The 27,145-nt window shown below is 45.0% G+C and overlaps 1 protein-coding gene across 5 annotated transcripts in view; it reads left to right on the forward strand.

Moving 5' to 3' along the window:
* The window catches only part of PEAK1 (pseudopodium enriched atypical kinase 1), a 238,044-nt gene that overhangs the window by 200,373 nt on the left and 10,526 nt on the right, over positions 1-27,145 (forward strand). For all 5 annotated transcript variants that reach the window (XM_033920743.1, XM_033920741.1, XM_033920742.1 and 2 more), the window contains one exon: positions 20,517-20,731. In XM_033920743.1, coding sequence (XP_033776634.1) covers positions 20,517-20,731 — 215 coding nt within the window. The remainder of the gene's footprint in view (positions 1-20,516; positions 20,732-27,145) is intronic.

A 27,145-nucleotide genomic window follows, 5' to 3' on the forward strand; every position in this document is an offset into this window, starting at 1 on the left:
GTGGTACCGAGATTCCATTATAAAATACTAGCATAGGTCAACAGTTGACGTCCAGTTGTGCCATTAAGTTCACTTAACTTACGGTATTCTTTAAGTTACTTGTGTCTATCGGAGACATGCCCATGACCCACCCATGTTTGCACCCCCTCACACTTAAATACTAAGGTCCATATTCTATAAACAGAATCTTAACTTACATGCCGGTAGGCACCTAAGTTAAGTACCAAATGCTATTTAAAAGCACTTTTAAAACAAATTTCAAGGCACCTATCAGCATCTGGAATCATGCCTACGGAGGCACTTTACAATGTCTAGCACCATTGTAGGCTGGGCTAACACCGGAAGTTGGGTTAAGCATCATAAATCACCTCCGTAGGCATGATTCATGTAAAAGCTAGGTGCTAAAAATGTAGGCCTTGGAAGCCTTGGCCTACATTTCCTGAAGCCATGATTCTATACACGGTACCATCGCATAATTGACACATGATCGGCAGCTGCCAACAACGGCGCTTTTTATAGAATCCGTACCCAAGTGATTTTGGTTTATATGTTATAGACTCCTGAGGCAGGCCCTTGTGAGTCGAAACATGATTGTGTCGAGTCCATTACAATAAACAATTGGTCACCTTTGTTGTTGTATTCGCTGTTCACCGGTGTGAAGGTAGATTATTAGCAACCAATTATTGGCGCTAACTGGCCCATATAAAAACCAAGATAAGACTTCAAGTTCCAACTGTTTCAAAATTGACAATAATTTGGATTTGTGCACATAAAATGTAAGTCTCCCTCCAACTTAGGAATCAAGGAAACTCTTATATCTTGGCATCCTAAGTCCTCTAAATTTTCTTCACACTTCTACAACATGGAGGGCTATGTACGTCAACGCACACAGTTTGGGAAACAAGATCCTGGAATTAGAAATGGAAATAAGGAATGCCGACCTGGATGTGGTGGCAATATCTGAGACCTGGCTCACAGACTCCCACGGGTGGGACATGGTCTTACCGGGTTACAACTTGCTTCGCCGGGACAGGGAGGGCAGAGTAGGGGGAGGTGTAGCATTATATACTAAAGATGACATTATGGTCACAAGAATCTCAGATGTCCAGTACACTGGGGAATCCCTTTGGGTTAATTTGGCCAGAGGGAAGGACAAATGCTTGTATCTTGGCGTAATTTACAGACCCCCAAGACAACATGATGACCTGGATATGGAAATAATCAGTGATATAGAAAATATCACCTTGCGTGGGGACACAGTAGTGTTAGGTGACTTCAACATGCCTGATGTGGATTGGGATAAACTTACCTCTGCTTCCGGCAGCAGCAGGAGGCTATTAAACTCTATGAAGGGAGCTGGTCTCAAGCAACTGGTATTGGACCCAACAAGGGATCAGGCAATACTGGACCTATTACTTACCAATGGAGAAAGTGTCACAGAGGTCTTGGTGGGCGACACATTGGCCTCCAGTGACCACAACATGGTATGGTTCAATCTTAGGAAAGGTTTCACTAAATCTACCACACTGACCAAGGTCCTCAAATTCAAGGACACAAACTTCAAAGAAATGGGAGACTTCGTTCACCAGGCGCTACAAGGACAAGCAGAAACCGATAGCGTGGAAGAAATGTGGTCGACTTTGAAAACCACCATACAGGAAGCGACAAACCGCTATGTTAAATTAGTAAGTAAACGGCGAAGGAACAATAAGCCGAAGTGGTTCACTGCGGAGATCTCGGCCCTTATCAAGGAGAAGAAAAAAGCATTCATCTCTTACAAACAATCAGGGAAACAGGTCTCTAGAGCAGGCTACTTGACCAAATCAAAAGCCGTCAAAACGGCAGTCAGGGAGGCTAAGTTTCACATGGAGGAGTCTCTGGCAAAAAACATCAAGAAGGGAGATAAATCCTTCTTTAGGTAGATCAGTGACAGAAGTAAAAACTCAGGCGGGATTGTACGTCTTAGGAAACCAGACGGAGACTATGTGGAAAAGGATTCAGAAAAAGCCCAACTATTAAATGAATACTTCAGCTCAGTCTTCACCCGAGAAGCGCCAGGGCTTGGCCCTCAGCTACAGACAAGGGTTGACTCAGTTGACCCGTTCAGTAACTTCGAGTTTACTCCCAGCAGTGTCTACAGTGAGCTATCAAGGCTCAAGGTTAACAAGGCAATGGGGCCTGACAACCTACACCCCAAGGTGCTAAGGGAGCTGTGTGATGTCCTGACGGAGCCACTGTCCAAGCTCTTCAACCTCTCCCTTAGGAAAGGCAGCATCCCGTCAGACTGGAGGACGGCTAACGTCATTCCACTCCACAAGAAAGGCTCCAAGATGGAGACAGCAAACTACAGACCAGTGAGTCTAACATCGATAGTGAGCAAACTAATGGAAACTCTAATAAAACACCAATTGGATAAGATCCTGGATGAGGAGAATCTACGGCAGGGGTCTGCAACCATTTAAGACATAAAGAGCCACTTGGACCCGTTTTCGAAAAGAAAAAAAAACTTGGAGCCGCAAAACCATTATAAAACAAATCTAACACTGCATATATTGTTTCTTATCTTAATGCTATATACAGGATCACTAAATTGAAAATAAAATCATTTTTCCTACCTTTGCTATTTGGTGATTTCATGAGTCTCTGGTTGCACTTTCTTCTTCTGACTGTGCATCCAATCTTTCTTCCTTTCTTTCAGCCTCCTGTATGTTTCCTCTCCTCCAGACCTCATTCTCTCCCCCAACTTTTTCTTTCTGTCTCCCTGTTCCCCCTTCTTTCTGTCTCCATGCCGTCCCCCAAGCCACTCGGTTTGCTGCCACCGCAATCGGGGAACAGCCCCCAAGCCACCGCCGTCCCAAGCTTTCCCTGCAGAAGTGTTGCGCTGACCAGCATTCCGCTCCCTGACGTCAATTCTGACGTAGGAGAGGAAGTTCCGGGCCAACAAGGCATTTCTCCTCATTCCATCCAGCCTGAGCCCCATCTCTCCTTGATCCAGCATTTCCCTTCTGTGTCTGTCAGAATTACCATTCCACCTATTTTCCAGCATCACCCTTCTTTATGTCCTTCTCACCTATATCCCTATCTCACCACTTTTTCAGAATCTTCATTTGTCTCTGTCCTTATCTTTACGCCATGTTCACCATTTGCCCTTTCAATGTCTTTATCTCCCCCCCCACACTTTTTCAGCATTACTTCTATGTCTCTATTTCACCTCCTCTTCATGTCCCCTCTGTATCTCTATCCTTATTCAGTAGGTCCTGCTTACCCTTTCTCTTCTTTGTGTCACTATCTCCATTTTCAGCTTTCCCCCCTTTTCCTTTGTTACTGCACCCTCTAGCTAGAATCTTTCCACCCTCCCTCCACTCCGGCCCAGCCCAGTATGAAATATTTCCTTTTGTTTCCCTCCCCTCTCTCTTTCTCTCTCTCTTCTCCTCCCTCACCCACGAGTCCTGCATCTGGCCCTCTCCCTTCTACCTGCACCTGGCAACACCCCCCTGCTCCGCGGCTCTCTTCAGCAACTCGTCAGCAGCAGTGATCAAGACAAGCTGCCGACATCGAGGCCTTCCCTCTACGAGTCCCGCCTTTGTGGAAAAAGGAAGTTGAAACAAGCGGGACTCGCAGAGGGTAGGCCCCGATGTCAGAAGCTTGTGTCGATCGCTGCTGCTGAGTTGCCGAAGAGAGCCGCGGAGCAGGGGGTGTGGCCGGAAGCAGGTAGAAGGGAGAGGGAGATAGGAAGGCTGTAGATCTCCGGAGCATGACACCGACCCCGGCCAGGATGATTTCTTTTTCAGGTGTGCACCTTACAAGTCCAGCGTCGCGGCGGGAAATAGCCATGCTGAGCAGTGAGCTCAGCACTACACAGATGAAAGCCTTGCTTGCTGATTGGTCCGGCGGCACGGCGGGGCGGGGCCGCCGGACCAATCAGCAAGCAAGGCTTTCATCTGTGTATGTGCTGAGCTCACTGCTCAGCATGGCTATTTCCCGCCGCGACGCCGGACTTGTAAACTGCATGCCTGCGTGACACACTACCGGAGCCGCAGCAAAGGTGGAAAAGAGCCGCAGGTTGCCGACCCCCGATCTACGGGATCCCCGTTAACATGGATTTACAAAAGGGAGATCGTGCCAATCCAACCTGATCAGCTTCTTTGACTGGGTGACGGGGAAGCTAGATATTGGGGAGTCCCTGGACATCGTGTACCTGGACTTTAGCAAAGCATTCGATAGCGTACCACACCGCAGGTTGCTGAGCAAGATGAGTTCTATAGGATTAGGTGACACATTGACGAAATGGGTTGGGAACTGGCTTGGAGGTAGGCTTCAAAGGGTGGTGGTGAACGGCACACCCTCTGAAATGACGGAGGTGATCAGTGGAGTGCCACAGGGCTCGGTCTTGGGCCCAATCCTATTCAACATCTTTATAAGGGACTTGGCAGAAGGGCTTCGGGGTAAAATAACATTATTCGCCGATGACGCCAAACTAAGTAATGTAGTGGGCAAATGCACAATAGATGATGTTTCAATGCCCGACAACATGATGCACGACCTACTCCTACTGGAGCGCTGGTCTAAGTCCTGGCAACTCAGCTTCAATGCCAAAAAATGCAAAGTTATGCACCTGGGCAGCCAAAATCCATGCAAGACTTACACCCTAAATGGCGAGATCCTAACAAGAACTGAAGCAGAACGTGACCTAGGGGTGATCGTCAGTGAGGACATGAAGGCTGCCAATCAAGTGGAGCAAGCTTCATCCAAAGCAAGACAAGTCATAGGTTGCATACACAGGGGTTTCATCAGCCGAAAGCCAGAAGTCATTATGCCATTGTATAGATCCATGGTGAGGCCCCATCTGGAATACTGTGTACAATTCTGGAGGCCGCATTATCGCTAGGATGTGCTGAGACTGGAGTCGGTTCAGAGAATGGCCACCCGGATGGTCTCAGGACTCAAGGATCTCCCATACGAGGAACGGCTAAACAAATTGCAGCTATACTCACTCGAGGAGCGCAGAGAGAGGGGGGACATGATCGAGACGTTCAAATATCTCTCGGGCCGCATAGAGACGGAGGAAGATATCTTCCTTTTCAAGGGTCCCACGACAACAAGAGGGCATCCGTGGAAAATTAGGGGAGGGAAACTACGAGCTGACACTAGGAAATTCTTTTTCACAGAAAGGGTGGTTGATCGCTGGAATAGTTTTCCACTGCATGTGATCGAGGCCAGCAGCGTGCCTGATTTTAAGGCCAGATGGGATTGTCACATGGGATCTATTCAAAGGGCGAAGGTAGGGGAGGGATCTATTCACAGGGCGAATGTAGGGGAGGGACATTAGGGTGGGCAGACTAGATGGGCCTTGGCCCTTATCTGCCGTCTATTTCTATGTTTCTATGTTACCTCTAACCCTCTGTTGTAGTTCCTTCCTATTTCTCCTACTGTAAACCGCGTCGAGCTCTACGAACGTGGAGATGATGCGGTATACAAACCTAAGGATTAGATTAGATTAGATATCTTGCTAAGTATCTTTCTAGAAAGATCAACCTGCAAATTTTATAGTGCGCAACTCATGGGGAATATGGCCGTGGGAGGGGCATAAGACAAGGGAATGGGGATTTGTATATCACCTTTTTGTGGCTTTAGTATTTAAAGCGGTGGGCACTGGAGGATTGAGTGTCTTGCCCAGGATCACAAGGAGCAGCACTGGGATTTGATCTCACAACCTCTGGGTGCAGAGGCTGCAGTTCCACCAGTGAGCCACAGCCCTTCCTACTGGGTCAGGTATTCACTAAAGATGTGTTCAGTATTACTAAATATTAGGGATTTGTGCCCAACTTACGCACTAGGATTTACACCAGTTTTCAGCCTTTGGGACACACCAAGCCCGTTAGGTTTTCAGGATATCCACAATGAATATGCATGAGAGAGATTTACATACAGATCTCTCACATGCATATTCATTGTGTATATTAGAGAATGACACAGTGCCCATTTCCCGGGTTTAATCTTTGAGAAAAGAGGAACTTGTGTAATAAGGAGGTGCCCAGCAGAGGGAAGACTGCGACTGCGAGCACCCTCGATCGACTCACTCTTCTCACTCACTCTAGTTATATGCCAGAAGCAGGGAGGGAAGGAAGCCAGACCCACTGGACCTGTGAGGGAGAGGGGGCTGGATCCACCAGACCCACGAGGGGAGTAGCTAGAGCCATCGGCAAAACAGATGCTGGGAAAGGGAGGAAAAAGTCACAAGCAAAGGGTTGAGCAGAAGAAAGGGCACAGGAGGGGGAGCTGGGGCTGGAGGGAAAGGTACAAAAGGGGGGCTGGAGCTGAAGGTATGGGAGAGAACTACAGGACATGCAGGAGGGGGAGCTGGAGGGAAGGGGGAGAGTTGCACCTGTGGAGGGGGGCTGCTGGAAGGAAGGTAGAGATGTGCTGGACCTGTTGGGAGAGGTGCTGCCTCCCATCTCCCCTGTGTATCTTTTTGAATCCCTGGTGGTCAATCGGTGTAATGGGCAGGAGAGATCTTTCCATACTCCTGCCCCGTGCTGAGCCCCTCCCAGAATGGCTGCCTTGAGTTCTCGCGGCCCAGCGGTGTACCGAGCATGCTCCTGCCACCAGTTCTCATGAGTCCTGTGAGAACTGGTGGCAGCCATTCAGAGCTCGGCTCAGGGCCGGGCAGGAGTGCAAAATGCTCATTCCTGCCTGGTACACTGCTGGGGAGGTGAGAACTCGAGGCAGCCATTCAGGGAGGAGCTCAGCACGGAAAGCTCACTCCTACTCGATACACCGCTGGACAACCAGGGATTCCAAAAGGTATGCGAGGGAGGTAGGTGGGAGGTAAAAAATTGACAGAGTTTGCAAGGATAGGAGACGGGAGGGATCCCTTTTGTCCCAGCCCACCAGGTCATACGGAAGGCCAGCGGAGGCCTGCAACAAGTCCAGGAGGGGGGCGGGTGGGCACTAACCCGAATATAAGACAAGACCCCCATTTTGGGCCATGTTTTTGGCCCAAAAACTAGTCATATTCGAGTATATATGGTATTTATAAATGATCTGGAAATTGGAATGACGAGTGAGGTGATTAAATTAGCAGATGACACTAAACTGTTCAAAGTTGTTTAAAACGCATCCAAGTGGCAGATGAAATTTAATGTGGACAAATGTGAAGTGACACACATTGGGAAAAATAACCCAAATCACAGTTACCAGATGCTAGCGGTCCACCTTGGAGTTTAGTGCCCATGCTAAATTTAGAATAAGATCTTGCAGTATTTTTAATATAATAGTTCAATATAAATTGGATAGAATTTGGATAATATAAGCTTCTAACCATAACTTGAGCTGTAAATCGGTAATGCTACATGAGTACAGATGCAGCTGTATTATCCACCTGGGACAAACTGATTTTAATCCAGCCACAGTAATTTTCAAAGTATAACAGTAAAGCTATGACAAAGTGCATTATACTTTGAATTATGTCCTTTTATTATGAGGTTAGCAGAGACATAATAAAATGTTTCTCTAGGATGGAATCTCTTTTGATGAGTCAATATTCAAACACCACAGTCAGCATTTTTTTTAATGCCAGCTGTGGCATTTAAATATTTTATGTATATTTAGTGCTCCTATCTATAAAAATAGTGGAGCTGGATAGCCAGTGATATTCAGCTGTTATCCTTGTAACTAATTTACATCAGCCTTTATGTTGGTATAAATTTATTTGTATAGTGTATGGATAGCAGCTACCTATAGAGTTAGGAAAAATGCCCAAGCTCTAGATTTAATCTTCCCTGGCACTATCTCTATAGTGCTGCTAATGTACCTGGGGCAATGGGGGGTTTAAGTGACTTTTGCCCAGGGTCACAAGGATCAGGATGGGTGTGAACCTACAACCCCAGGGTGCTGAGGCTGTAACTTTAACCACCGCGCCACACTCTCTCCCCTAAATGTATTTTAGCTTGATTCAATCCAGTTTTGAACCCAGATCAGCAGGGCCCAAGACGGCTGCCCTAACCTCTAGGGCTGAATGCTGCACGCTGCTCCCAACGCTCGTAGGAACTCTATGTGCATCGGGAGCAGTCAGCATGGCTCCCTGAGCTAAAAAGTAAAAGGGGAGGTTAATAAAATAGTTGAACTGGATTGTGTAATGTAAGAAAACTCACCCAGCAGCAATGCAATCCAATATCTAGTCTAGTACAGAAATATCTGACTAGCTGTTTATTATTTTCATATATACTTTACAGAGCCCCCTTGTGGAAGTAAGGGTGAAAGCACTGGAAATGAATTTGAACATAAATGACACATGGCTGGATACACTAAAAATGTTGACTGTCGTCATAACTTGGGTGTGATAGGAGGCGTTTGGTCAAAGGTTGAACACTTTTCAGTCGTCCTATATAACAGTGTCCCGCAAACTTTCTCAAGCTGCGGCACACTAAAGGTAGTGGCCGTGGCTCGAGGCACCTAGAAGTGCGCGGATATCGCCGTGATGACATCACGTGCACGCGTGACATCATCATGTCGATGTCCGCACGTGTGTGAAGGCCCTCCAGGCGGGCTCTGAGACGCCACCGGGGGGTGCTAGAAGTTAAAGAGGGCCAGAGAGAAGGATAGGTGCTGGCGCCCACTGATGGCCTACAGGACATGCCTCTCGCCACCAGACGAACGCACGTCTTGTAGGCAGTCAGCTGGCACTGGCGCCTCTCCTCCTCCCCAATGTACCGCAGCACACTGGGGAGGCACACAGTTTGAGATACACTGCTATATAAGGATGTAATAAATCAACATGTAACTCCATCTACATAAGCCTGACAAAGAAAAGCCTTCATAGACTCCAGCGGATCCAGAACACTGCGGCTAAACTAATCTTCGCAAAAAGCAAATTTGACCAAGTCTCCCCACTTCTGTCTAAGCTTCACTGGCTCCCAGTAATCTTTAGGGTTCACTACAAATGCGCCTGCCTAACCTTCAAGTCTCTACACGGTATCCTGCCTCCCCTTTTTCCACTATCCTGGAACTCCTCTAATCCCAACACCACCAGATCCACTCAAAAATTCAAACTATCCTTCCCCTCATTAAAAGGCATATCCCATGCAGGAAAACTAGGGACTTCCCTCTCCTTCAGGATCACCGAACTCTGGAACAGCTTTACTACCCCGCTTCGAAGCCTGACCTCCCTCCAACTCTTCCGAAAACATTTGAAAACTTGGCTTTTCTCTAAAATGCAATGACCCCTCCCTCATCGATATACGAAGTCCCTCTAAACTTCTCTCTCTAAGTCCTTCTACTTTTCATTGTAGTTCCTTTCTATACCAACTCCTGTAAACCGTGTCGAGCTCTACTTCTATGAAGATGATGCGGTATACAAACTTAAGGTTTAGTTTAGTTTAGTTTAACATGCCCTGAAGTATTTGGATACTTTTAGAAAATATCTCATATAAGTGCGCTTATCTTCAGTTTTCGCTTAAGATTCTAAGCACTAGTGATTGATTGTGTGTTAAGGTTATCATATTTATAAGGAACCTGTTTAGTGAACAGCCTTCGTGTATTTGTTTGTTACATGCCTGTATTAATGCTGGAGGTAATTGTATAACAAGGCACCTCTATTTAAAGTCTTCTACGAGTGTGAAAACTCCTGCAAATGCACCTATTCCCACTTCTTACCCCAAACTATGGAATAGAGAATGACACGGGGACAAATTTTTCCCCGTTCCCGCAGGAACTCATTTTCCCGACCCGGCGAGTTTTTTTTTTCCTGTCCCTGCCCCCTTCCTGCAAGCTTTGTCCTTTATCTGCACAAGTCTCAAACACTTTAAAATCATAAGTGTTCAAGGTTCGTGTGGTTAAGGCTGAGCTTACAGGAATAGGACAGGAACAGGGACAAAACGTGTGGGGACGGAGAAATTGAGTTTCCGCAAGGATGGGGAAAATTTTGTCTCCGTGTCATTCTCTACTATGGAATGAGATTCCGTCAACCAGCAGATCACTGACAGGATTATTAAACGTTAGGAAAGCGGTAAAAACCCACCTATTCACCCATGCAAGTCTCTTTAACCCTTTCAGGACCAAGGGACATATTTGTCCCATAACTTTAAAATCCTATCAATTTTGATTGGGATAGTCTACAGTTCTAAATTTGATATGTACGGATTCCATATGATACTGCCTTTATGTAAACAAACTGGTTCCGACATTCATTCATTAGCGTTGTTGCCAGATTGACGAGAAGATTCACTTGCCACACTGTCCATAAGCCAGAAGTGTGATTTTTTTAAATAAAAATAATATTTCACAAAAAAAAATCAATTTTTTGGCATTTGCAAGCCCTTTTTACCATAAAAATGTCGGCAAAACCACAAAAATTGGCCTACGATCCTTATGGTCCTGAAAGGGTTAAGAACTGCTAACCCTAAACCAACTTGACTGGCTCTCTTATATGCTGACCCGGGACCCACCTCAATAAGAATGCTTCCTCCTCCGTTCGGCCAACAATGACCTCCTTAGCAATAAATGAAGGGAAAGCTTACTTATATAAAAGCAGGTTGCAAATCATTGTGACCACTTTTTTCCTAGGCAGCTTTCAAAGGGAAAGTACTCCTTTACTTCCCCTTTGAGAAGTGGTTCAGTATCTGCAAGTTAAAGTACCTTTTTCGACTTTGTAAATAAACGTGTTTGTGAAAATTGCCCCGAATGTGCAGTTAACATGAGGCATTTTTCAAGACACAGAAGTGGTTAACAATAAGCTTTACATTCTTCGTTAGCTGTATTGCTAATATGTTATGCTTGTTAATCCCTGTGTTATCTATGTTGCTAATATGTGCCTTAAAACTGAATTTAAATGTGTAGTTTGATAAATCGAACTCTGAGTGAAATAATACAGTATAGAGCAGTGGTCTCAAACTTGCGGCCCAGGGGCCACATGCGGCCCGCCAGGTCCTATTTTGAGGCCCTCGGTATGTTTATAATAATCACAAAAGTAAAATAAAACAGTTTCTTGATCGTATGTCTCTCTAGCTATAAATTTCAATATTATTATTAAGACTTAGCCAAAAGGAAAGATTTATAAACTATAAAGAGTTGTGTTTTTTTTTTTGCCTCATGCAAAATTGTCATTTCTTTAATAAGACATTAACTGTTTGTTTGTTTTTCTGAGGCCCTCCAAATCCAAAATGTGGCCCTGCAAAGGGTTTGAGTTGGAGACTACTGGTATATAGTAACACAATAAACATGATAAAGAGAGGCCCAAGCAGTCCATACAGTCTGCCCACATTTGAGACTTGAACTCTACAGACCCAGACAGGCAGATGAGTACACAAATTCTGAATTAGGGGGAAGAGGTGACTCCTCATGCAGCAGCATGGTTGGGGGGGGGGGCATTGTTTAACATCTTCCTTCCTGTCAGTGCACGATCAAGCCAGCTCACACATTGACAGGAAGGGATTATTTTACAATGAACTACAGACTACCGTTATAGTGTGCACTGTTTGTTTTTCTGACAGCATACACTTTGTATTGTAGCAGTAATTTGCATGCTCATCAATTATTGTATCTCCGTGGTACATTTTTGTGGAAAGCTCACCTTAGAAATCTTGCAATCAGCAGCTTTTTTGCATGATTTTCTGCATCAACCCATAAGTGTCATAAGTGGGCAATGGACATAAGCAACTATTGGTCTTTTGAGGATGATCTGAAGATAATTAAACACTGCAGCTTCCAGCAGCAGCAAAGCAAATATAAGAAAGATGAGGGCAAGCCTATGAAAGGGGGTCAAAGGGCAGTATGGGGAGAAATTAAGGTTGATTGACCAGCAGTAAGAAGCAGGCAACCTTGATAGTTCCTCTGATTTTACAGCCAATGGAAATATTTACAGCAAGAGACAACTTCTGTGCTGGTTGCACTATTTAAAAAAAAAAAAAAAAATCCTTAAACATATAAGGTCAGAAAACAAAATAGTTTTCAACGGCATACATAATCTGAAACATCATTTTCAGGCCAACCTAGTGAATTAAAATCCAGGTACTTTTATTTGCTGTGAACAAATTCTTGGATTTGATTCCTGAATCTGGCTTCAATATCTGTCTACTATAATATACTCTCTGACTGAATGGAATCATGCAAGCAAAAAGCTACCTGGCATGCATGTAAAAAGTGAGCAAATGCTGTTTCCTCCATAACTGTTTTTCCAGCCTTTGCCAGCGGAGTAGTAATTTGAGAAGAGCAAAAGGAAAGGGAAGCTCAGGCAGGAAGGAATATAAACAGCAGTTTGAGTTTACCACGGCGCTGAGAGAGTTAAGACGGACCTTGTCTTTGCAGAGGTTTTTGCAAATGGGCATGATCCATCCCCCAGCCCATCCCCCAAGGTAAATGTTGACAGAAAAGGTGCAGTTGCTGAGCTCAGGGAACAGAGTTCAGACAGGTTGCTCATACTGTACTTCCTTGCAAACCTTGGATAAATGGCTTACCAGACTTTTGAACCATGATTAACAGACTCAAGAAGGCTCTCAGAGAGTTTCCTTTCATGGGGAGCTGTGTGAGTGAGTACAGTAGGTGAGTCCTTTTCAGTTCTTGCTCTTTTTCGAACCGCAGCTTTCTTTGTTCTGACTTTAAAGTTTTTCTGGTCGACAATTTTCAACGCCTCATTTGTGCTTCAGTGCTTTTGTCCCTGTGAGGCTGAAACCTTGCCTGTTTTCCTTTTCCCTTTGTTGCACTTTGCAATTCTGTACCAGCGTGTGCACATTACAAAACAAGAATTTGAATGGCAGATATAATTTGAAGGATCTAGCCTTGTGTGAGCAAATAATGCCATTCTACATAAAAATGCTAGTAACACTGCCTGACTGCTGTCTGCTTCCAGCCAACAGAAAACATAATTTCCAATTTACTTGCTGTTCAAAATTGCAAGGTCCTTTCTGGGCCCAAATCTAGTGGTCTTGCCTGTAAATGGTGCTAGTTGCCCTTGACTACTACACAAGGTAAATATTCAGATTCTGACATTTTTTAAAAATTCACCACGTTAGTGACCTGCTGACCTCTTTCTTTATATATCTGCCATGTTTAATCTCTGCAATGCTTCCTCTGTTTACATGTCTAAATTTAACACACCCTTTCTCATGTTCCCCCGTACACCTCTCCTACTTTGCTCTGGGGATAGATGACGGAGCCAAGTTGTGTGGCTTTATAATACCTAATATTTTTCTGGAATCTGAATGACCTTGGCCTTTGCTTATCTGTTTTTGCATGTTCTTGAAAAAGGAAGCCAAATAATTTGAAATGCTTGTGCCTCAGGGGGTGATTGTTTCTGTATTATGCAATGTTTGTGTCTGTTTGGGTTTCTCTGCTTCTTAAATAAGCAACCAGTAGTGCCTAGAAACTCAAAAATAATTTAAATGGTTCTCTTTCTGGAGTTTCTGTTTCAGATTGTGTTCATTTTCAGTATGTAGAGTCGCGGTCTGTAGTCAATTTTCAGAATTATTTCCTAGTTCACTACATTGGCAAAAAATGGAAGAGTTTAAAGCAGCTGTGCTAGCAAATAATATTTTTAATTCATGTGTCAATTAAAATTATTTTTTTTTCTAGATATACTGCTCCCAAGGCTAAAAAGAATAGCAAAACAGTTTACAATCATAATTTTAATAGAAGACATTACAATATGTAAATAGCATAATCTGTGGTTCATAAACCTGTCTTAGGAGACCCTCAGTCAGTCGGTTTTTCAAGACATCCTTAATGAATATGCATGAGGCAGATTTGTATGCCTGTTGCCTCTATAATATGCAAACCTGCTTCATGCATATTCATTAGGGATATCTTGAAAACCTAACTGGCTGGGGGGTCCCCCAGGACAGGTTTAAGAACCACTGGATAGAATAGATAACAGAAGGATCACAATTCAACAGAGATAAAAGAAATATCACCAGCCAAAGTGATCCTGTTGTGTTCAGTTTTATTTGCCTTTGTTAATTTGAATTTGAGCCTAGCACTAAATATAGAAATATGAAGGCAGATAAAGGCTAAATGGTCCATCCAGTCTGCCCATCCGCAGCATCCACTATCTTCTCCTCTCCCTAAGAGATCCCACATGCCTGTCCCATGCTTTCTTGAATTTAGACACACTTTGTCTCCACCACTTCTACCAGGAGACGTTTCCACCACTTCTACCAGGAGACACTTCCACGCATCTACAACCTTTTCTGTAAAAAAAAAAGTACAATAGTACCTCGGTTTACGAGTGCATCGGTTTGCGAGTGTTTTGCAAGACGAGCAAAACATTCGCAAAATCTGCGCCTCGGAAACCGAGCGTGGCTCGATTTACGAGCGCCCCCCCCTGCGCAATCCGGCACCCTCTCCCCCGCGATCCGGCACCCCCCTCGCCACGATCCGGCACCCCCCGCCGTGATGTGGCACACCCCCGCCTCTTCTTACCGTCATCTGGGCATGTCCTGTCACCGGCATGTCCTGTGCATTGGTGCCGGTGCCCGAAGATGGGCCTCCTCTTCTGCTGGGCCTTGAGCATCTGCGCATGCTCAAGGCCTGCGAGTTCACGTTCTATCTCGGATTGAACGTGAACTCACAGGCCTTGAGCATGCGCAGATGCTCAAGGCCCAGCAGAAGAGGAGACCCATCTGCAAGCACCGGCACCAACGCACAGGACATGCCGGTGCCCAGATGACGGTAAGAAGCGGCGGGGGGGTGCCCAGTTGAATCGAGGAGGGGTGCCGGATCGCGGGGGGGGAGGGTGCCGGATCGCAGGGGGGGGCCTTCGTGGGGGAGCAATGCCGGTTCTCATGGGGGGGGGGAACGTATCAAAGCGAGTTTCCATTATTTCCTATGGGGAAACTCGCTTTGATAAACAAGCATTTTGGATTACGAGCATGCTCCTGGAACGGATTATGCTCGTAATCCAAGGTACCACTGTATTTCCTTAGATTTCTCCTGAGCCTATCACCTCTTAACTTCATCTTATGCCCTCTCATTCTAGAGCTTCCTTTCAAATGAAAGAGATTTGCCTCATGCATATTTGCACCACATAGGCATTTAAACATCTCTTATCATATCTCCCCTTTCCTCCAAAGTATACATATTGAGATCTTTAAGTCTGTCCCCATACATCTTATGACAAAGACCATTTTAGTAGCCTTCCCCTGGACCAACACCATCCGGTTTATATCTTTTTGAAGGTGTGGTCTCCAGAATTGTACACAATATTCTAAATGAGGTCTCACCAGAGTCATACAGGGGCATCAATACCTCCTTTTTCCTACTGACCATACCTTTCCCTATGCACCCTAGCATCCTTCTAGCTTTCATTGTCGCCTTTTCAACCTGTTTGGCCACCTTAAGACCATCACATACTATCACACCTAAGTCCCGCTCCTCTTTTGTGCACAAAAGCTCTTCACCCCCTAAACTGTACTGTTCCCTCAGATTTTTGCAGTCCAAATGAATGACCCTGCATATCTTAACTGCCAAATTTCAGAGCATTCTTCAAGCTTCGCCAGGTCCTTCCTTATATTATTCACACTATCAGGGATGTCGGCTCTATTGCAGATTTTGGTATCATCCGCAAAGAGGCATATTTTACGTGACAGCCCTTCAGCAATATCGCTTATAAAAATGTTTTAAAAAAGCAGGCCGAAGAACCAAACCTTGAGGCACACCACTGGTAACATCCCTTTCCTCAGAGAGATCTCCATTGACCATTACTCTGTGTCACCTTCCACTCAACCAGTTCCTGACTCAGTCTGTCAGTTTGGGACCTATACTGAGGGCACTCAGTTTATTTATTAGATACCTTTGTGGAATAGTCAAAGTCTTTGCTAAAATCTAAATATGCCACATCTAGTGCACTCCCTTTATCCAATTCTCTGGTCACTCAGTCAAAGAAATTGATCAGATATGTCTGACAAGACCTGCCTTTAGTGAATCCATGTTGCCTTGGGTCCTGTAATCCACTGGATTGCAGAAACATCATTATTCTCTGTTTTTAAAGCGTTTCCATTAATTTATTTACCACAATAGTTAGACTTACTGGCCTGTAGTTCCCTACTTCTTCCTTATTTCCACGGTTCATAAACAGCGGCACAAAAGACAAAAGCGCGCGCCGACAATTGAGCGCAGCGCGGAGGCGCGTGCCGCACAAAATTACAGTTTTTAGGGGCTCCGACGGGGGGTTTTGTTGGGGAACCCCCCCAGTTTACTTAATAGACATGGCGCCGGCGTTATGGGGGGTTTGGGGGGTTGTAACCCTCCACATTTTACTGTAAACTGAACTTTTTCCCTAAAAACAGGGAAAAAGTGAAGTTTTCAGTAAAATGTGGGGGGTTACAACCCCCCACACCCCCCACAATGCGGCACGATGTGCATGCCCTCCCCGTCGGAGCCCTAAAAACAGTAATTTAGAGTGGCGCGCGCCTCCACACTGCGCTCAATTGTCTGGGCGCGCCTTTGTCCTGACACCTATTTCCACTTTGGGACCACATCTGCTCTTCTCCAGTCCTCCAGTACCATACCCGATTCTAGAGAAGTATTGAAAAGGTCAGCCAGCGGAGCCACCAGATCTTTCCGAAGTTCTTCAGTGAAGAAGTGATGATGAAAATGGCAGATGTGTTAAGCACATGAAAGTCATTGAGAGCCAGCTGAGGATCGATTAGTTAGAATATGATATATAGGGGGTAATATATGATGTTGTAAAAGTCTGTATCTGTCAGCATGTATTAGTTTAGATTTTTGTTTCCTTTTACTAAACCTGAGTGGCTTTTCAAAATTGTATCTGTCAAATTAAGTTTGCTGAACCATTTGCTTGTTTTCATTTGCTGAGGCTTGAAATCCTTGTACCAGGGTTCTTCAAAAGGTTTCTGCACGTTCATATTTTCACAGGAAGTGGTAAGAGGGCGTCGCGTTAGTAGGATGCTGGGAAACGTATTGCAAAGCAGGGTGATTATGTGGCAAAGTGATTTAGTTGGCTTTTGAGCTATTTAATAAATAGTGTTTAAAAAAATAAAAGTGCAGAAACCTTTTGAAGATGCCTCGTATGTTGTGTTGAATGAAAACTCTGAGTGAGCGCTTTTGACCTTACTCAGCTAAGTGGGGCTGTAGTTTTTCTAGTTAAACAGTTATTTCATAAACATAAGCCTTAGGTTTTCTGTTTCTTGCCTTTTCTCAGCAAGGTCCAACTGGAGAGCACTTCGTTGTCTGAAGGATGCTTCAGTTTGGCCCTGCTGTGGATCAGAAAGCACTTGTAATCCAAGACAAGAAGGCTAAAGTGCACCTTTTTATTTATCTAGCAGAAGTATGCTTTTGGGTAAACATGTTTGCAGACTCTCAATCTCTCTCTTTTTTTTTTTTAATAAATCTTTATTGAATTTCAAACTTTGACAGTGCAAAACAATTAATTAAACATAAACACTGCATAAAATGCACTATGAAATACACAATTAATACATGAAACAATCATTCCCCCCTCCCAATTATTAATACAAGAAGAACTATTATGTGAATATAATTATAATAAAGTAATTTTATACTCAAAATACATTTCCGTCCCCTCTCACCCCCTCCCCCCCCCCCCCGGATGTGTAAGGAAATCTAATCAAAGGAGAGATAAATGACCATTATTGCAAAGTGACAATACTCTTGTCTTTAAAACACAGACACACACACACAGAAATACAAGTGCAAACTGCTATGGAGCTGCTGTGCTGATCGGTGTCAGGTCAAAAGCGCGCCGGGACAAAGGCGTGCGCCGAAGAAAATAACTTTTAAAGGGCTCCGACGGGATGTGTGTGTGGGGAATCCCCCCACTTTACTTTATACAGATCGCGCCACGCTGTGGGGGCGTTGTGGGGGGCTTGGGGGGTTGTAACCCCCCACATTTTACTGAAAAGTTCACTTTTCCCCTAAAAAAACAGGGAAACAGTTAAGTTTCCAGTATAATGAGGGCGGTTACAACCCCCAAACTCCTCACAACGCCGCCGCAATCTATATTAAGTAAAGTGGGGGGGGGGGTTCCCCAACAAAACCCCCCGTCAGAGCCCCTAAAAACACTCTTTTTCTTCAGCGCGCGCTTCCGTCTTGCGCTCAGTTGTCGGCGCGCGCCTTTGTCTTCGGCGGTTTTGTCTATGAACTGTGCTGATCGTGAGACGGTGTATTCTGCCAGTACACGTGGTGACATTTCTAGTAAGGGATTTGATCAACAAAAGGGAATTCTGCGGCCTTAATATAGCACATCTCACCCTCCACAGAAACAAGAGGAAGGGTTCTGCAACCCCTACTTAACTCTTTAAACCTTCACATGGACAAAAAGCAAGCTTGGAAGCCCTAGCATAATACTTCGTATCTCTACAGAAACTAGCATTTTCTACCCTCAAAAACACTTCTGCTATCCCTTCCCATCACACCCAACATCATCTCCTTCACCCCTCGCAACTCCTGTGCTGTTTCTTCCCACTCTTTCATCCATGCCCAACTCTGTCATTTCTCTCGCTTCCTATCCTGAACCCCCATCTCACACTGCTGTCTGCCCCATCCCATTTCTCTATCCTTCATGCCCCCCCAGACTTCCCCCTCTCTGCCCTCTCACTCACCTTTCCTTCTTTTCCTCCTCTACTCCCTTATCATCTTGACCCCAGTTCTTTATTCCTCTCTGCCCTTTCCTTTCTTCTCTCTTGCCCTTAAACTTAGGATTACCATATAGCTCCAGAAAAGAGAAGATGGATTGAGACACCGGGTTTTACTTCCTTTAAAAGCAATGGAAGTTAAATCCAGATATATCAATCCATCCTCCTTTTTCTGGAACCATAAGGTAACCCTCCTAAACTCCCTCTTCAAGTTCCTCTGCTCCTCTTTCGTTCTCTTTTCCTGCTTTTGCCTCCCACAGTCCATTCTATCTAGGTTTGTTTGTTTTTTTATCTTGACTCAACCTTTGTCCATTTCTGAGATAAAATGCTGTTTAACCCGCCGGAATGGCCTTAACGTAGCCCTTCCCATAACTAGATTTACAAGATATAATGTGCAGTGGTGTAGCGAGGGTAAGAGGTGTGCTCACTGCTCCTTCCCTACCCCCCAGCCACACTCGCGCCCTCCCTTCTGTACTTCTTTAAATTTTCGCCAGTGCAAACAACTTCTACGGCCTGCTGTTCATGCCGGGGTTGGCTTTCCCTCTGACGTCACTTCCTGGCCCCGCAACCAAGAAGTGATCTCATAAGGAAGCCAGGCAGGCGCGAACAGCAGGGCAGAGAAGTTGCTTGCTCTGGCGAAGATTTAAACAGGTATGGGAGAAGGGAAGGTGTGAGTGTGGCGTTGGGGGAGGGGGGGGAGCAGAGACTGCTCCCGAGGTGGTCCACCCCCCTCACCCACCCCCTTACTATGCCACTGATAATGTGGTATAATAGAATCAAAACATCATCTTGTACTAAAACAATTGGAGAAGAAGAATTGCACTGATGTGATGGTTTTCTTTGGTACAATGGTGGTAAAGTAATCTCCTCAGTGGGATCAGGTTTGCAGTGTTTTAACCTCCCTTGTGGTACACATTTGTAATTTCTGCCTAAAGACTTAGAAGTTCTAACTGAAAGGTCACTTTGGGCAGCCAAAAACCTAGAGACTTGAAGAAAGCACAGATGGTTTATTAGCATACGTATGCTAATAAACCATCCCTTTCCCCCTTCATTGATCGCTGTCTTCCAGCTCACTTACCCTCCTCCTTCTTCATCAGCCAAGTTCGACTAAAGTTGTTGTAAATCCAATAAATCATGGTAAATCGGCCCGTTCGGCCCTTCCCCCCCCCCTTTATTGACCGCTTTCCTCCTGCTCTACTTCCCACTCCCTCTTCTTCAGCCATGTTCGGCAGAAGGTGTTCTAAATCCAATACATTGTTTGTATACCCAATACATTGCCTGTAAACCCAAAACATTGTTTGTAAATCGGCATGTCAATGCGGATCCTAATGTAATTATTGTGAACCGCCTAGAACTCGATGAGCATGGCGGTATATAAGAATAAAATTATTATTATTATTATTATTATGCGACTCCTGAGCGCCAAGCTGGCTTCAGAAGTCCCGAAACCAGGAAGTTACAGAGATATTTATACATTCTTCTGGCTATACAACTGAATTCTAGAAAAAACTTTTCACGTGTTACTTTTCTTAACAATCATTGGTGCTCACACTAGCAGGTCATTAGCAGGTCACTTATCTAAGCCCTGCAGTCTTTCTGTTACATGTCGTTTATGCTGAGATAGCCATAAGAAGTTTGAATGTCCAAGCTAACACCCAGTGCAGGCAGGCTAGAACATCAGATAAGTTAGGTCTGCAGCTAAACATAATTCAGCATTTTATTAAAGAGAAAACTTAGTTCAACACTTAGGAAAACCCGTCCCAGACTCCTTCACAACCACATTTCGAGTCTAGACTCTACGTATTGACTTTAGTCAAAAAGTGCCAGAATACTGAAATAAGAATGAAACTGGCCAGGTGAACAATCGCAATAGAACAGTTCCCGTTTGTTACTGTTCTCTTTTATTTTCAGTCAAGTGCCAGATGAAGCAACGACGGAGAATACCTCCTCTCGGGTTGCTCAAGTGGCATGGACAGAGCCAGTGAAGCAGGGCAGTGTGGGTAGTGGCAGCCCCACCCTTCCCACTCCAGCGTCGTCTCTGGATGGCGCCAAGAACCAAGAAGAAAAGGAGGAGCTTTCCAATTCCTCGGACGTCAGTCCTTGCAGTGCTACTTACAGCAACTTGGGTAAGTGCTGCTGCTGTATAGGTAAGATTCTTGACCGTGCCTAAAATGTAACGAATGACTAAAGCGGATTTGATTTATTAATTTAATATACCACTTAATACAGCCAGGGTTTGAAAGCAAGAAGAAGCCTTTTGCACTTTCAGGATTCAGTCTGGTTGCAGCAAAATTTCTTACAATTTTAATAGCAATTGAACGTTTATAAACAAATTATAGACCAGTGATTTCCAAACCTGTCCTGTGGAAACCCCAGCCAGTTAAGATTTTAGGATGTACACGATGAATATGCATGAGGTCAGTTTGCATCTAGAACTGGTCTCCGAGAGACAAATTTAACAGATTTCTTAGATTCTTCTTCATTGGACCTTATAACTCAAGGACTACACGCTAGGCGACATTTGCATTAGAACCTGATAAGACACTCTTCTAAAATTGTATTTCCACTCTATGGGCCATGAGTTCTTGGTTTCTAAGATCAGCATTTTTCCTTGACCTGACAGCGCCAAAAATGTTTGACCCTGCACCCTCATACACAGGCTGTAGGCATGAATTTTTTGCTTCATTTTCTTTGCGTTTGAGGTCTATCATATCAGAATAATTTGTATGTCTTTAATGATCCCAAGCAACTTTTAGAATTTGTGATTAGAGAATGACACGGTGACAGAATTAATCACCGTTCCCGTCCCCACGGATAACCGTGGGAAACCATCTTCATGTCGTTCTTTAAGGAGAGAGGGAAGAATCAGAGTACGAATGACCACAACCACTGACCCGCAAGCTTTGCTTTGAAGAATGCTGATGTAGAAGGACTGAGGTTGAGAATGACAGTCTCTGGTATCCAGAGCAGATATTGTGATGTCATAATGCCTCATTCCAAAAGTGCCTAAGAGCCAATCACATCAGTGATGTCACAATGGCTTCATTATCCTTGGCTCACATAAGCACAGCCACTGACCCGCAAGCTTTGCTTTGAAGAATGCTGGTGTACAAGGACTGAGGTTGAAATAGACACTAGAAAATGACATGGGATTATTTCCCGCGGTTATCCGCGGGGACGGGGACGGTGATGAATTTTGCCACCGTGTCATTCTCTATTTGTGATGTCTAAAGAAGAGTTAAAATTACAGACATGACATGTCTTTCCTGTAGATGGTTGGGCAGTATTGTTATGTAGCCATGGCCTTAATTGATGTTGGTGTCTTCTTTTACTGATAAAAGTTTCCTATTTTTATTTTCTATATCATGATCTCATTATCTCTTATTGTGGCCATTCTTTACAAAGCCTCGCTAGCGTTTTCAGTGCCGGCTGCGGCAGTAAGACCTCCGACGCTCGTAGGAATTCTATGAGCGTCGGAGTTCTTAATGCCTTGGCCGGCGCTAAAAACACTACTGCAACTTTGTAAAGGAGGGGGGTTAGTTTCTTTTGAAATTTCCTGTTTTCTTCAGTTGCATTATTTCATGATTTGATTGTTGGCTCTGCCAACTGTTTTTTGTCCCTAATAGAAAAGTATCTGCTTCTTGTGGCCTGTCCTAACTGAAGTTGTATGTTCTCCAAAGATCAGCTATTGAGATTTTAGGGTGGTAATACAATACATTCTCGTTATCACGCATTCCCAATGCACTGTTTTGCGTATCCACGGTTGCATCAGTTTGACCAATTCACTTCTCCCTCCGTATTCGCGGTTTCAGCAATCGTGGTTTCGATTATTCATGGTTTTTAGCTTGCTGGCTCCTTCCCCCCCCCCCCCCCCCCCAATTAAATCAGCTTGCATAGAGAAATCGCTGATTCCAAGCGTTTACAGAGAAAATCACCGAATCCCGGCGCTTTCTTCACTGTGTTTTGCCTCTCCTTCAGGAATAGGCCAGGTCTCCCACCGTGTTATTCATGGTTTCACCATATTCAACAATGGTTTTTAATAGAAAACTGCAAATAACATATGAAAAAGTTATTTGCGGTTTTTCTGTATTTGCGGTTCTGTTAATCCCCTATCACAGCGAATATGGAGGGAGAAGTGTATTCCCCGTTCATGCCACTGTGTTTGCATATTTTGCAGACCGGCTTTTTAAAAAACAGCTTTCTTTGCTTTCACTTTCATCTCACAATCAGGCCTTTGCTTCCAGATATGGCCCTCAGGCATTCAGACAGTGAATTACAAGCATCTACTGGTACTCCAAGTGCTGTCCCATGAATGAACCTAACCCTGTTTTCCCAATGGTATCCATTGTTCACTTTATGTGGTTTTTGAGGCACAACTTATACCGCTGGAACCTAATCTCTGTTTTCCCATATTTTCCATTATTCACAATTTTGCAGTTCACAAACATTTTCTGAAACCATACTACCACGAATAACGGGAACGGACTGTATTGGTAAAGCAAATGCCTTGTGCCTATGGCTTTGATATGACCATTCTGCGATAATCTCCTTTTTTTGTATGGATTTTTGTGTCGTTTCACTTTCCGTTGCAATACTAAGAAATGAGTTGCTGATATTGCTTATGTTGCAGCCTTTACTACTATCACATCTTTTCTTTTGCCGGGGGTGGTCTCTATAATTGTCCTTCATACATACACCACCCCCACCTTCTAGTTTAAATGCCTAGAAAAATATTGTCTAAATTTCTCTGCAAGGTTTCTTTTTCCTGCTGTAGTAATATGTAGCCCATCAGTGCAATATAGCTTCTTGTCCTTCCATGTATTTCCCCATCCTCCTATGTATGCGGTGCCTACCTTCATGCCGCAGTGCTTATTCCAAGCTGCGGGCAACAGTTCCCATGTTCCCCCCATGGCCGACCCGGAAGCCCTCACAATGCTGCGGTGCCTACCTTCATGCCGCAGTGCTCATTCCAAGCTGTGGGCAACAGTTCCCATGTTCCCCCCACGGCCGACCCGGAAGCCCTCCCTGTGCTGCGGTGCCTACCTTCATGCCGCAGTGCTCATTCCAAGCTGTAGGCAACAGTTCCCATGTTCCCCCCACGGCCGACCCGGAAGCCCTCCCTTGCTGCGGTGCCTACCTTCATGCCGCAGTGCTCATTCCAAGCTGCGGGCAACAGTTCCCATGTTCCCCCCACGGCCGACCCGGAAGCCCTCCCTGTGCTGCGGTGCCTACCTTCATGCCGGCTTTCTCCTTCTTGCCGCAGTGCTCGTTCAAAGCGGCGGGCAGCAGTTTCCACGTGCCCCCCGCAGCCGACCCGGATGCCCTCCCTGTGCTGCGGTGCCTACCTTCATGCCGCAGTGCTCATTCCAAGCTGTGGGCAACAGTTCCCATGTTCCCCCCACGGCCGACCCGGAAGCCCTCCCTTGCTGCGGTGCCTACCTTCATGCCGCAGTGCTCATTCCAAGCTGCGGGCAACAGTTCCCATGTTCCCCCCACGGCCGACCCGGAAGCCCTCCCTGTGCTGCGGTGCCTACCTTCATGCCGGCTTTCTCCTTCTTGCCGCAGTGCTCGTTCAAAGCGGCGGGCAGCAGTTTCCACGTGCCCCCCGCAGCCGACCCGGATGCCCTCCCTGTGCTGCGGTGCCTACCTTCATGCCGCAGTGCTCATTCCAAGCTGTGGGCAACAGTTCCCATGTTCCCCCCACGGCCGACCCGGAAGCCCTCCCTTGCTGCGGTGCCTACCTTCATGCCGCAGTGCTCATTCCAAGCTGCGGGCAACAGTTCCCATGTTCCCCCCACGGCCGACCCGGAAGCCCTCCCTGTGCTGCGGTGCCTACCTTCATGCCGGCTTTCTCCTTCTTGCCGCAGTGCTCGTTCAAAGCGGCGGGCAGCAGTTTCCACGTGCCCCCCGCAGCCGACCCGGATGCCCTCCCTGTGCTGCGGTGCCTACCTTCATGCCGCAGTGCTCATTCCAAGCTGTGGGCAACAGTTCCCATGTTCCCCCCACGGCCGACCCGGAAGCCCTCCCTGTGCTGCGGTGCCTACCTTCATGCCGGCTTTCTCCTTCTTGCCGCAGTGCTCGTTCAAAGCGGCGGGCAGCAGTTTCCATGTGCCCCCCGCAGCCGACCCGGAAGCCCTCCCTCTGATGTCGCAACGTCAGAGAGAACGTCTCATGGCCAGCCGCAGGAGGCATGCAGGAGCTGCTGCCGCGGCCCAGAGCAAACACAGCAAGGGGGAGGGAGCCGGCAAGAAGGCAATCATCCAGGGGCGGCAGATGGAACAAACGCATTGCCCTCGAGCGGGCCGTACGGGGCAGCAGGTTGGACACCCTAAAAGGCAAAACTGAAGTGAAAGAGAATCAGAAAGCGTGCATTGCAAGGTATGGAGAGGGGGATGCGGGATGTTTTACTTTGGGACATGCTCGTATAGCGAGTCAAGCTCGGTTTACGAGTCACAAATTTTACAAATGTTTTGCTCGTCTTGCAAAACACTCGTAAACCGCGGTACTCGTAAACCGAGGTTTGACTGTATTTCTAATCCACCTAATCACCACAGTTGAAGGTAGAATATGTTAAACAAATTTAATAATATTAACCATAGCAAGCAATACAGATAAAACAGAATTCAGTTCAGAAAAACATTATTATAACCCAAATGCATTCTTGAGCAAATGAGCCTTCCATCATCTATTAAAATTCATAAACATCAACTACAGCCCTCAACTCGTCTGATAAAACATTGCATAATTGTAGAGAGTATGCTCTAGAACAAGTAATTTAAAATCTACCCATCCTTAAAGGAGGAATCGCAAGCAATTTCTGACGGTATGTTCTAATTGGATAGTGGTAAATCATTGTAGCAAGATGAATAAGCAAATAGCTAACACTTTTTTGCCTGAACTAAAAAAACAAAATTGTTCATGGACATAGCATTTAACAGGCAGCCAGTATAAATGGATCAAATATGATGCTACATGATCAAATCTTGGCTATTTCAAATGATGTATACATCATGTCATGCTGTCACCAGCATAAACATGGTATTGGATCCCAAATTGTAATATCACAGAGATTGACTATACAAGTTAAACAATGGAACGGAAAGGGCAGAGCCTTATCGAACACCCTGCTTTATCTGATATCTCCTAGATTGCTGATACTTTCCACACCCGATGAGTAAGAGTAATCAAATGTGTCTAAAACCAGTTATCCCTGTATTATACAGGCAATGTAACAATAACTATTGGGTCAGAGTCAAAAGCAGATTATAAATTCAGAAAGATCATTATGACTGGAGTGCCAGGTTATTTTATGCAGCACTAGAGATTAGTAGAGACCAGTAAGGTCTCAGTCCCATAACCACAGTAAAATCCATGCTGTTTATCATCCAAGGAATGGTATTGACTATTTTGGCGCAGTTATATGATTGCCCACCTAGGGGTCTCTGCTCTTTGACTGCGCATCTTTTTTTTTTTTTAGTTTAATACTTTTACAATATCATAAAGATATCAAGGAAAAAAAGGTTTCCATACAAATTTTCAATTCAAGAAATAATACAAAAAAAACCAATCCTTTACAAGCCCACTAAAAAAGGGAGACATATTGCTTATTTCAAATAAGTTTTAAAGGAAAACAAAGAAATGGTTGAGTTCCAATGAACTCAAATCATTCCCAACTAAATTTAGGACATTTTGACATTCCTACCCTAATTCCTCATCAATAAATAAAAAGAAAAAGAAAAGAGATCTCACTTCTGTTCACGAGCTACCAAAAATTGTTGCAATTGAATGGGGTCCCAAAAGATAAATTCAGTATCTTGTATCTTAACCAGACATTTACAAGGAAACTTCAAGAAAAATGATGCCTCAAGTGCCCATACTCTAGTTCTCAATTTCAAAAATTCTTTTCTTCTAAACTGAGTAGCTCTTGAGACATCTGGAAATATACTAACCAAATCCCCACAGAACTTGGTCAGTCTATTTTTAAAGTAAAGTTTCATTAACAACATTTTATCTGTCTCACTCATACATGTTAGAATCAGTGTGGACCGAGTCTGAATAACATCTTGAGAATCTTCTAAAAACTATGTCAAATTAACATCATCTGTTACCAGATGGTCCACATTTGACTGCGCATCTTTTGGCTGTTCCAACACGTAGAGTTGTTCATCTGCAGTCTTCCTGTGACATAGCTTTCTCGCGTCTAGCACCAAAGCTGGGGAATTAGTTAACTCTATTCTTGCATTCGGCAGCACTCGCAGTAGGAGTGGATTTCACTTCTGCCTTATTTGAGGTTTGGGAAATGTTGGAAGTATAGGTAGGAGGGACCTTATACTACTGGTGGGGGGGATGGGGGGCGATAGCTGATATCCAGGGCATGGTAGATGGGTTGTGGGGAGAAGCGGGTGCTGGTAGATACCCCCTACTCTCTACCAACCCCTCTACACTGCCTTAGACCTCACATAAAAAATAGTAAACGCTCCTACCGACCCAAAAAAAACAACAGGCCTAGCTAGTAACTGTGTTACCGACAGGTCTTCATT

Source organism: Geotrypetes seraphini, chromosome 14 (assembly GCF_902459505.1).
Source record: "Geotrypetes seraphini chromosome 14, aGeoSer1.1, whole genome shotgun sequence".
Lineage (NCBI taxonomy): Eukaryota > Metazoa > Chordata > Amphibia > Gymnophiona > Dermophiidae > Geotrypetes > Geotrypetes seraphini.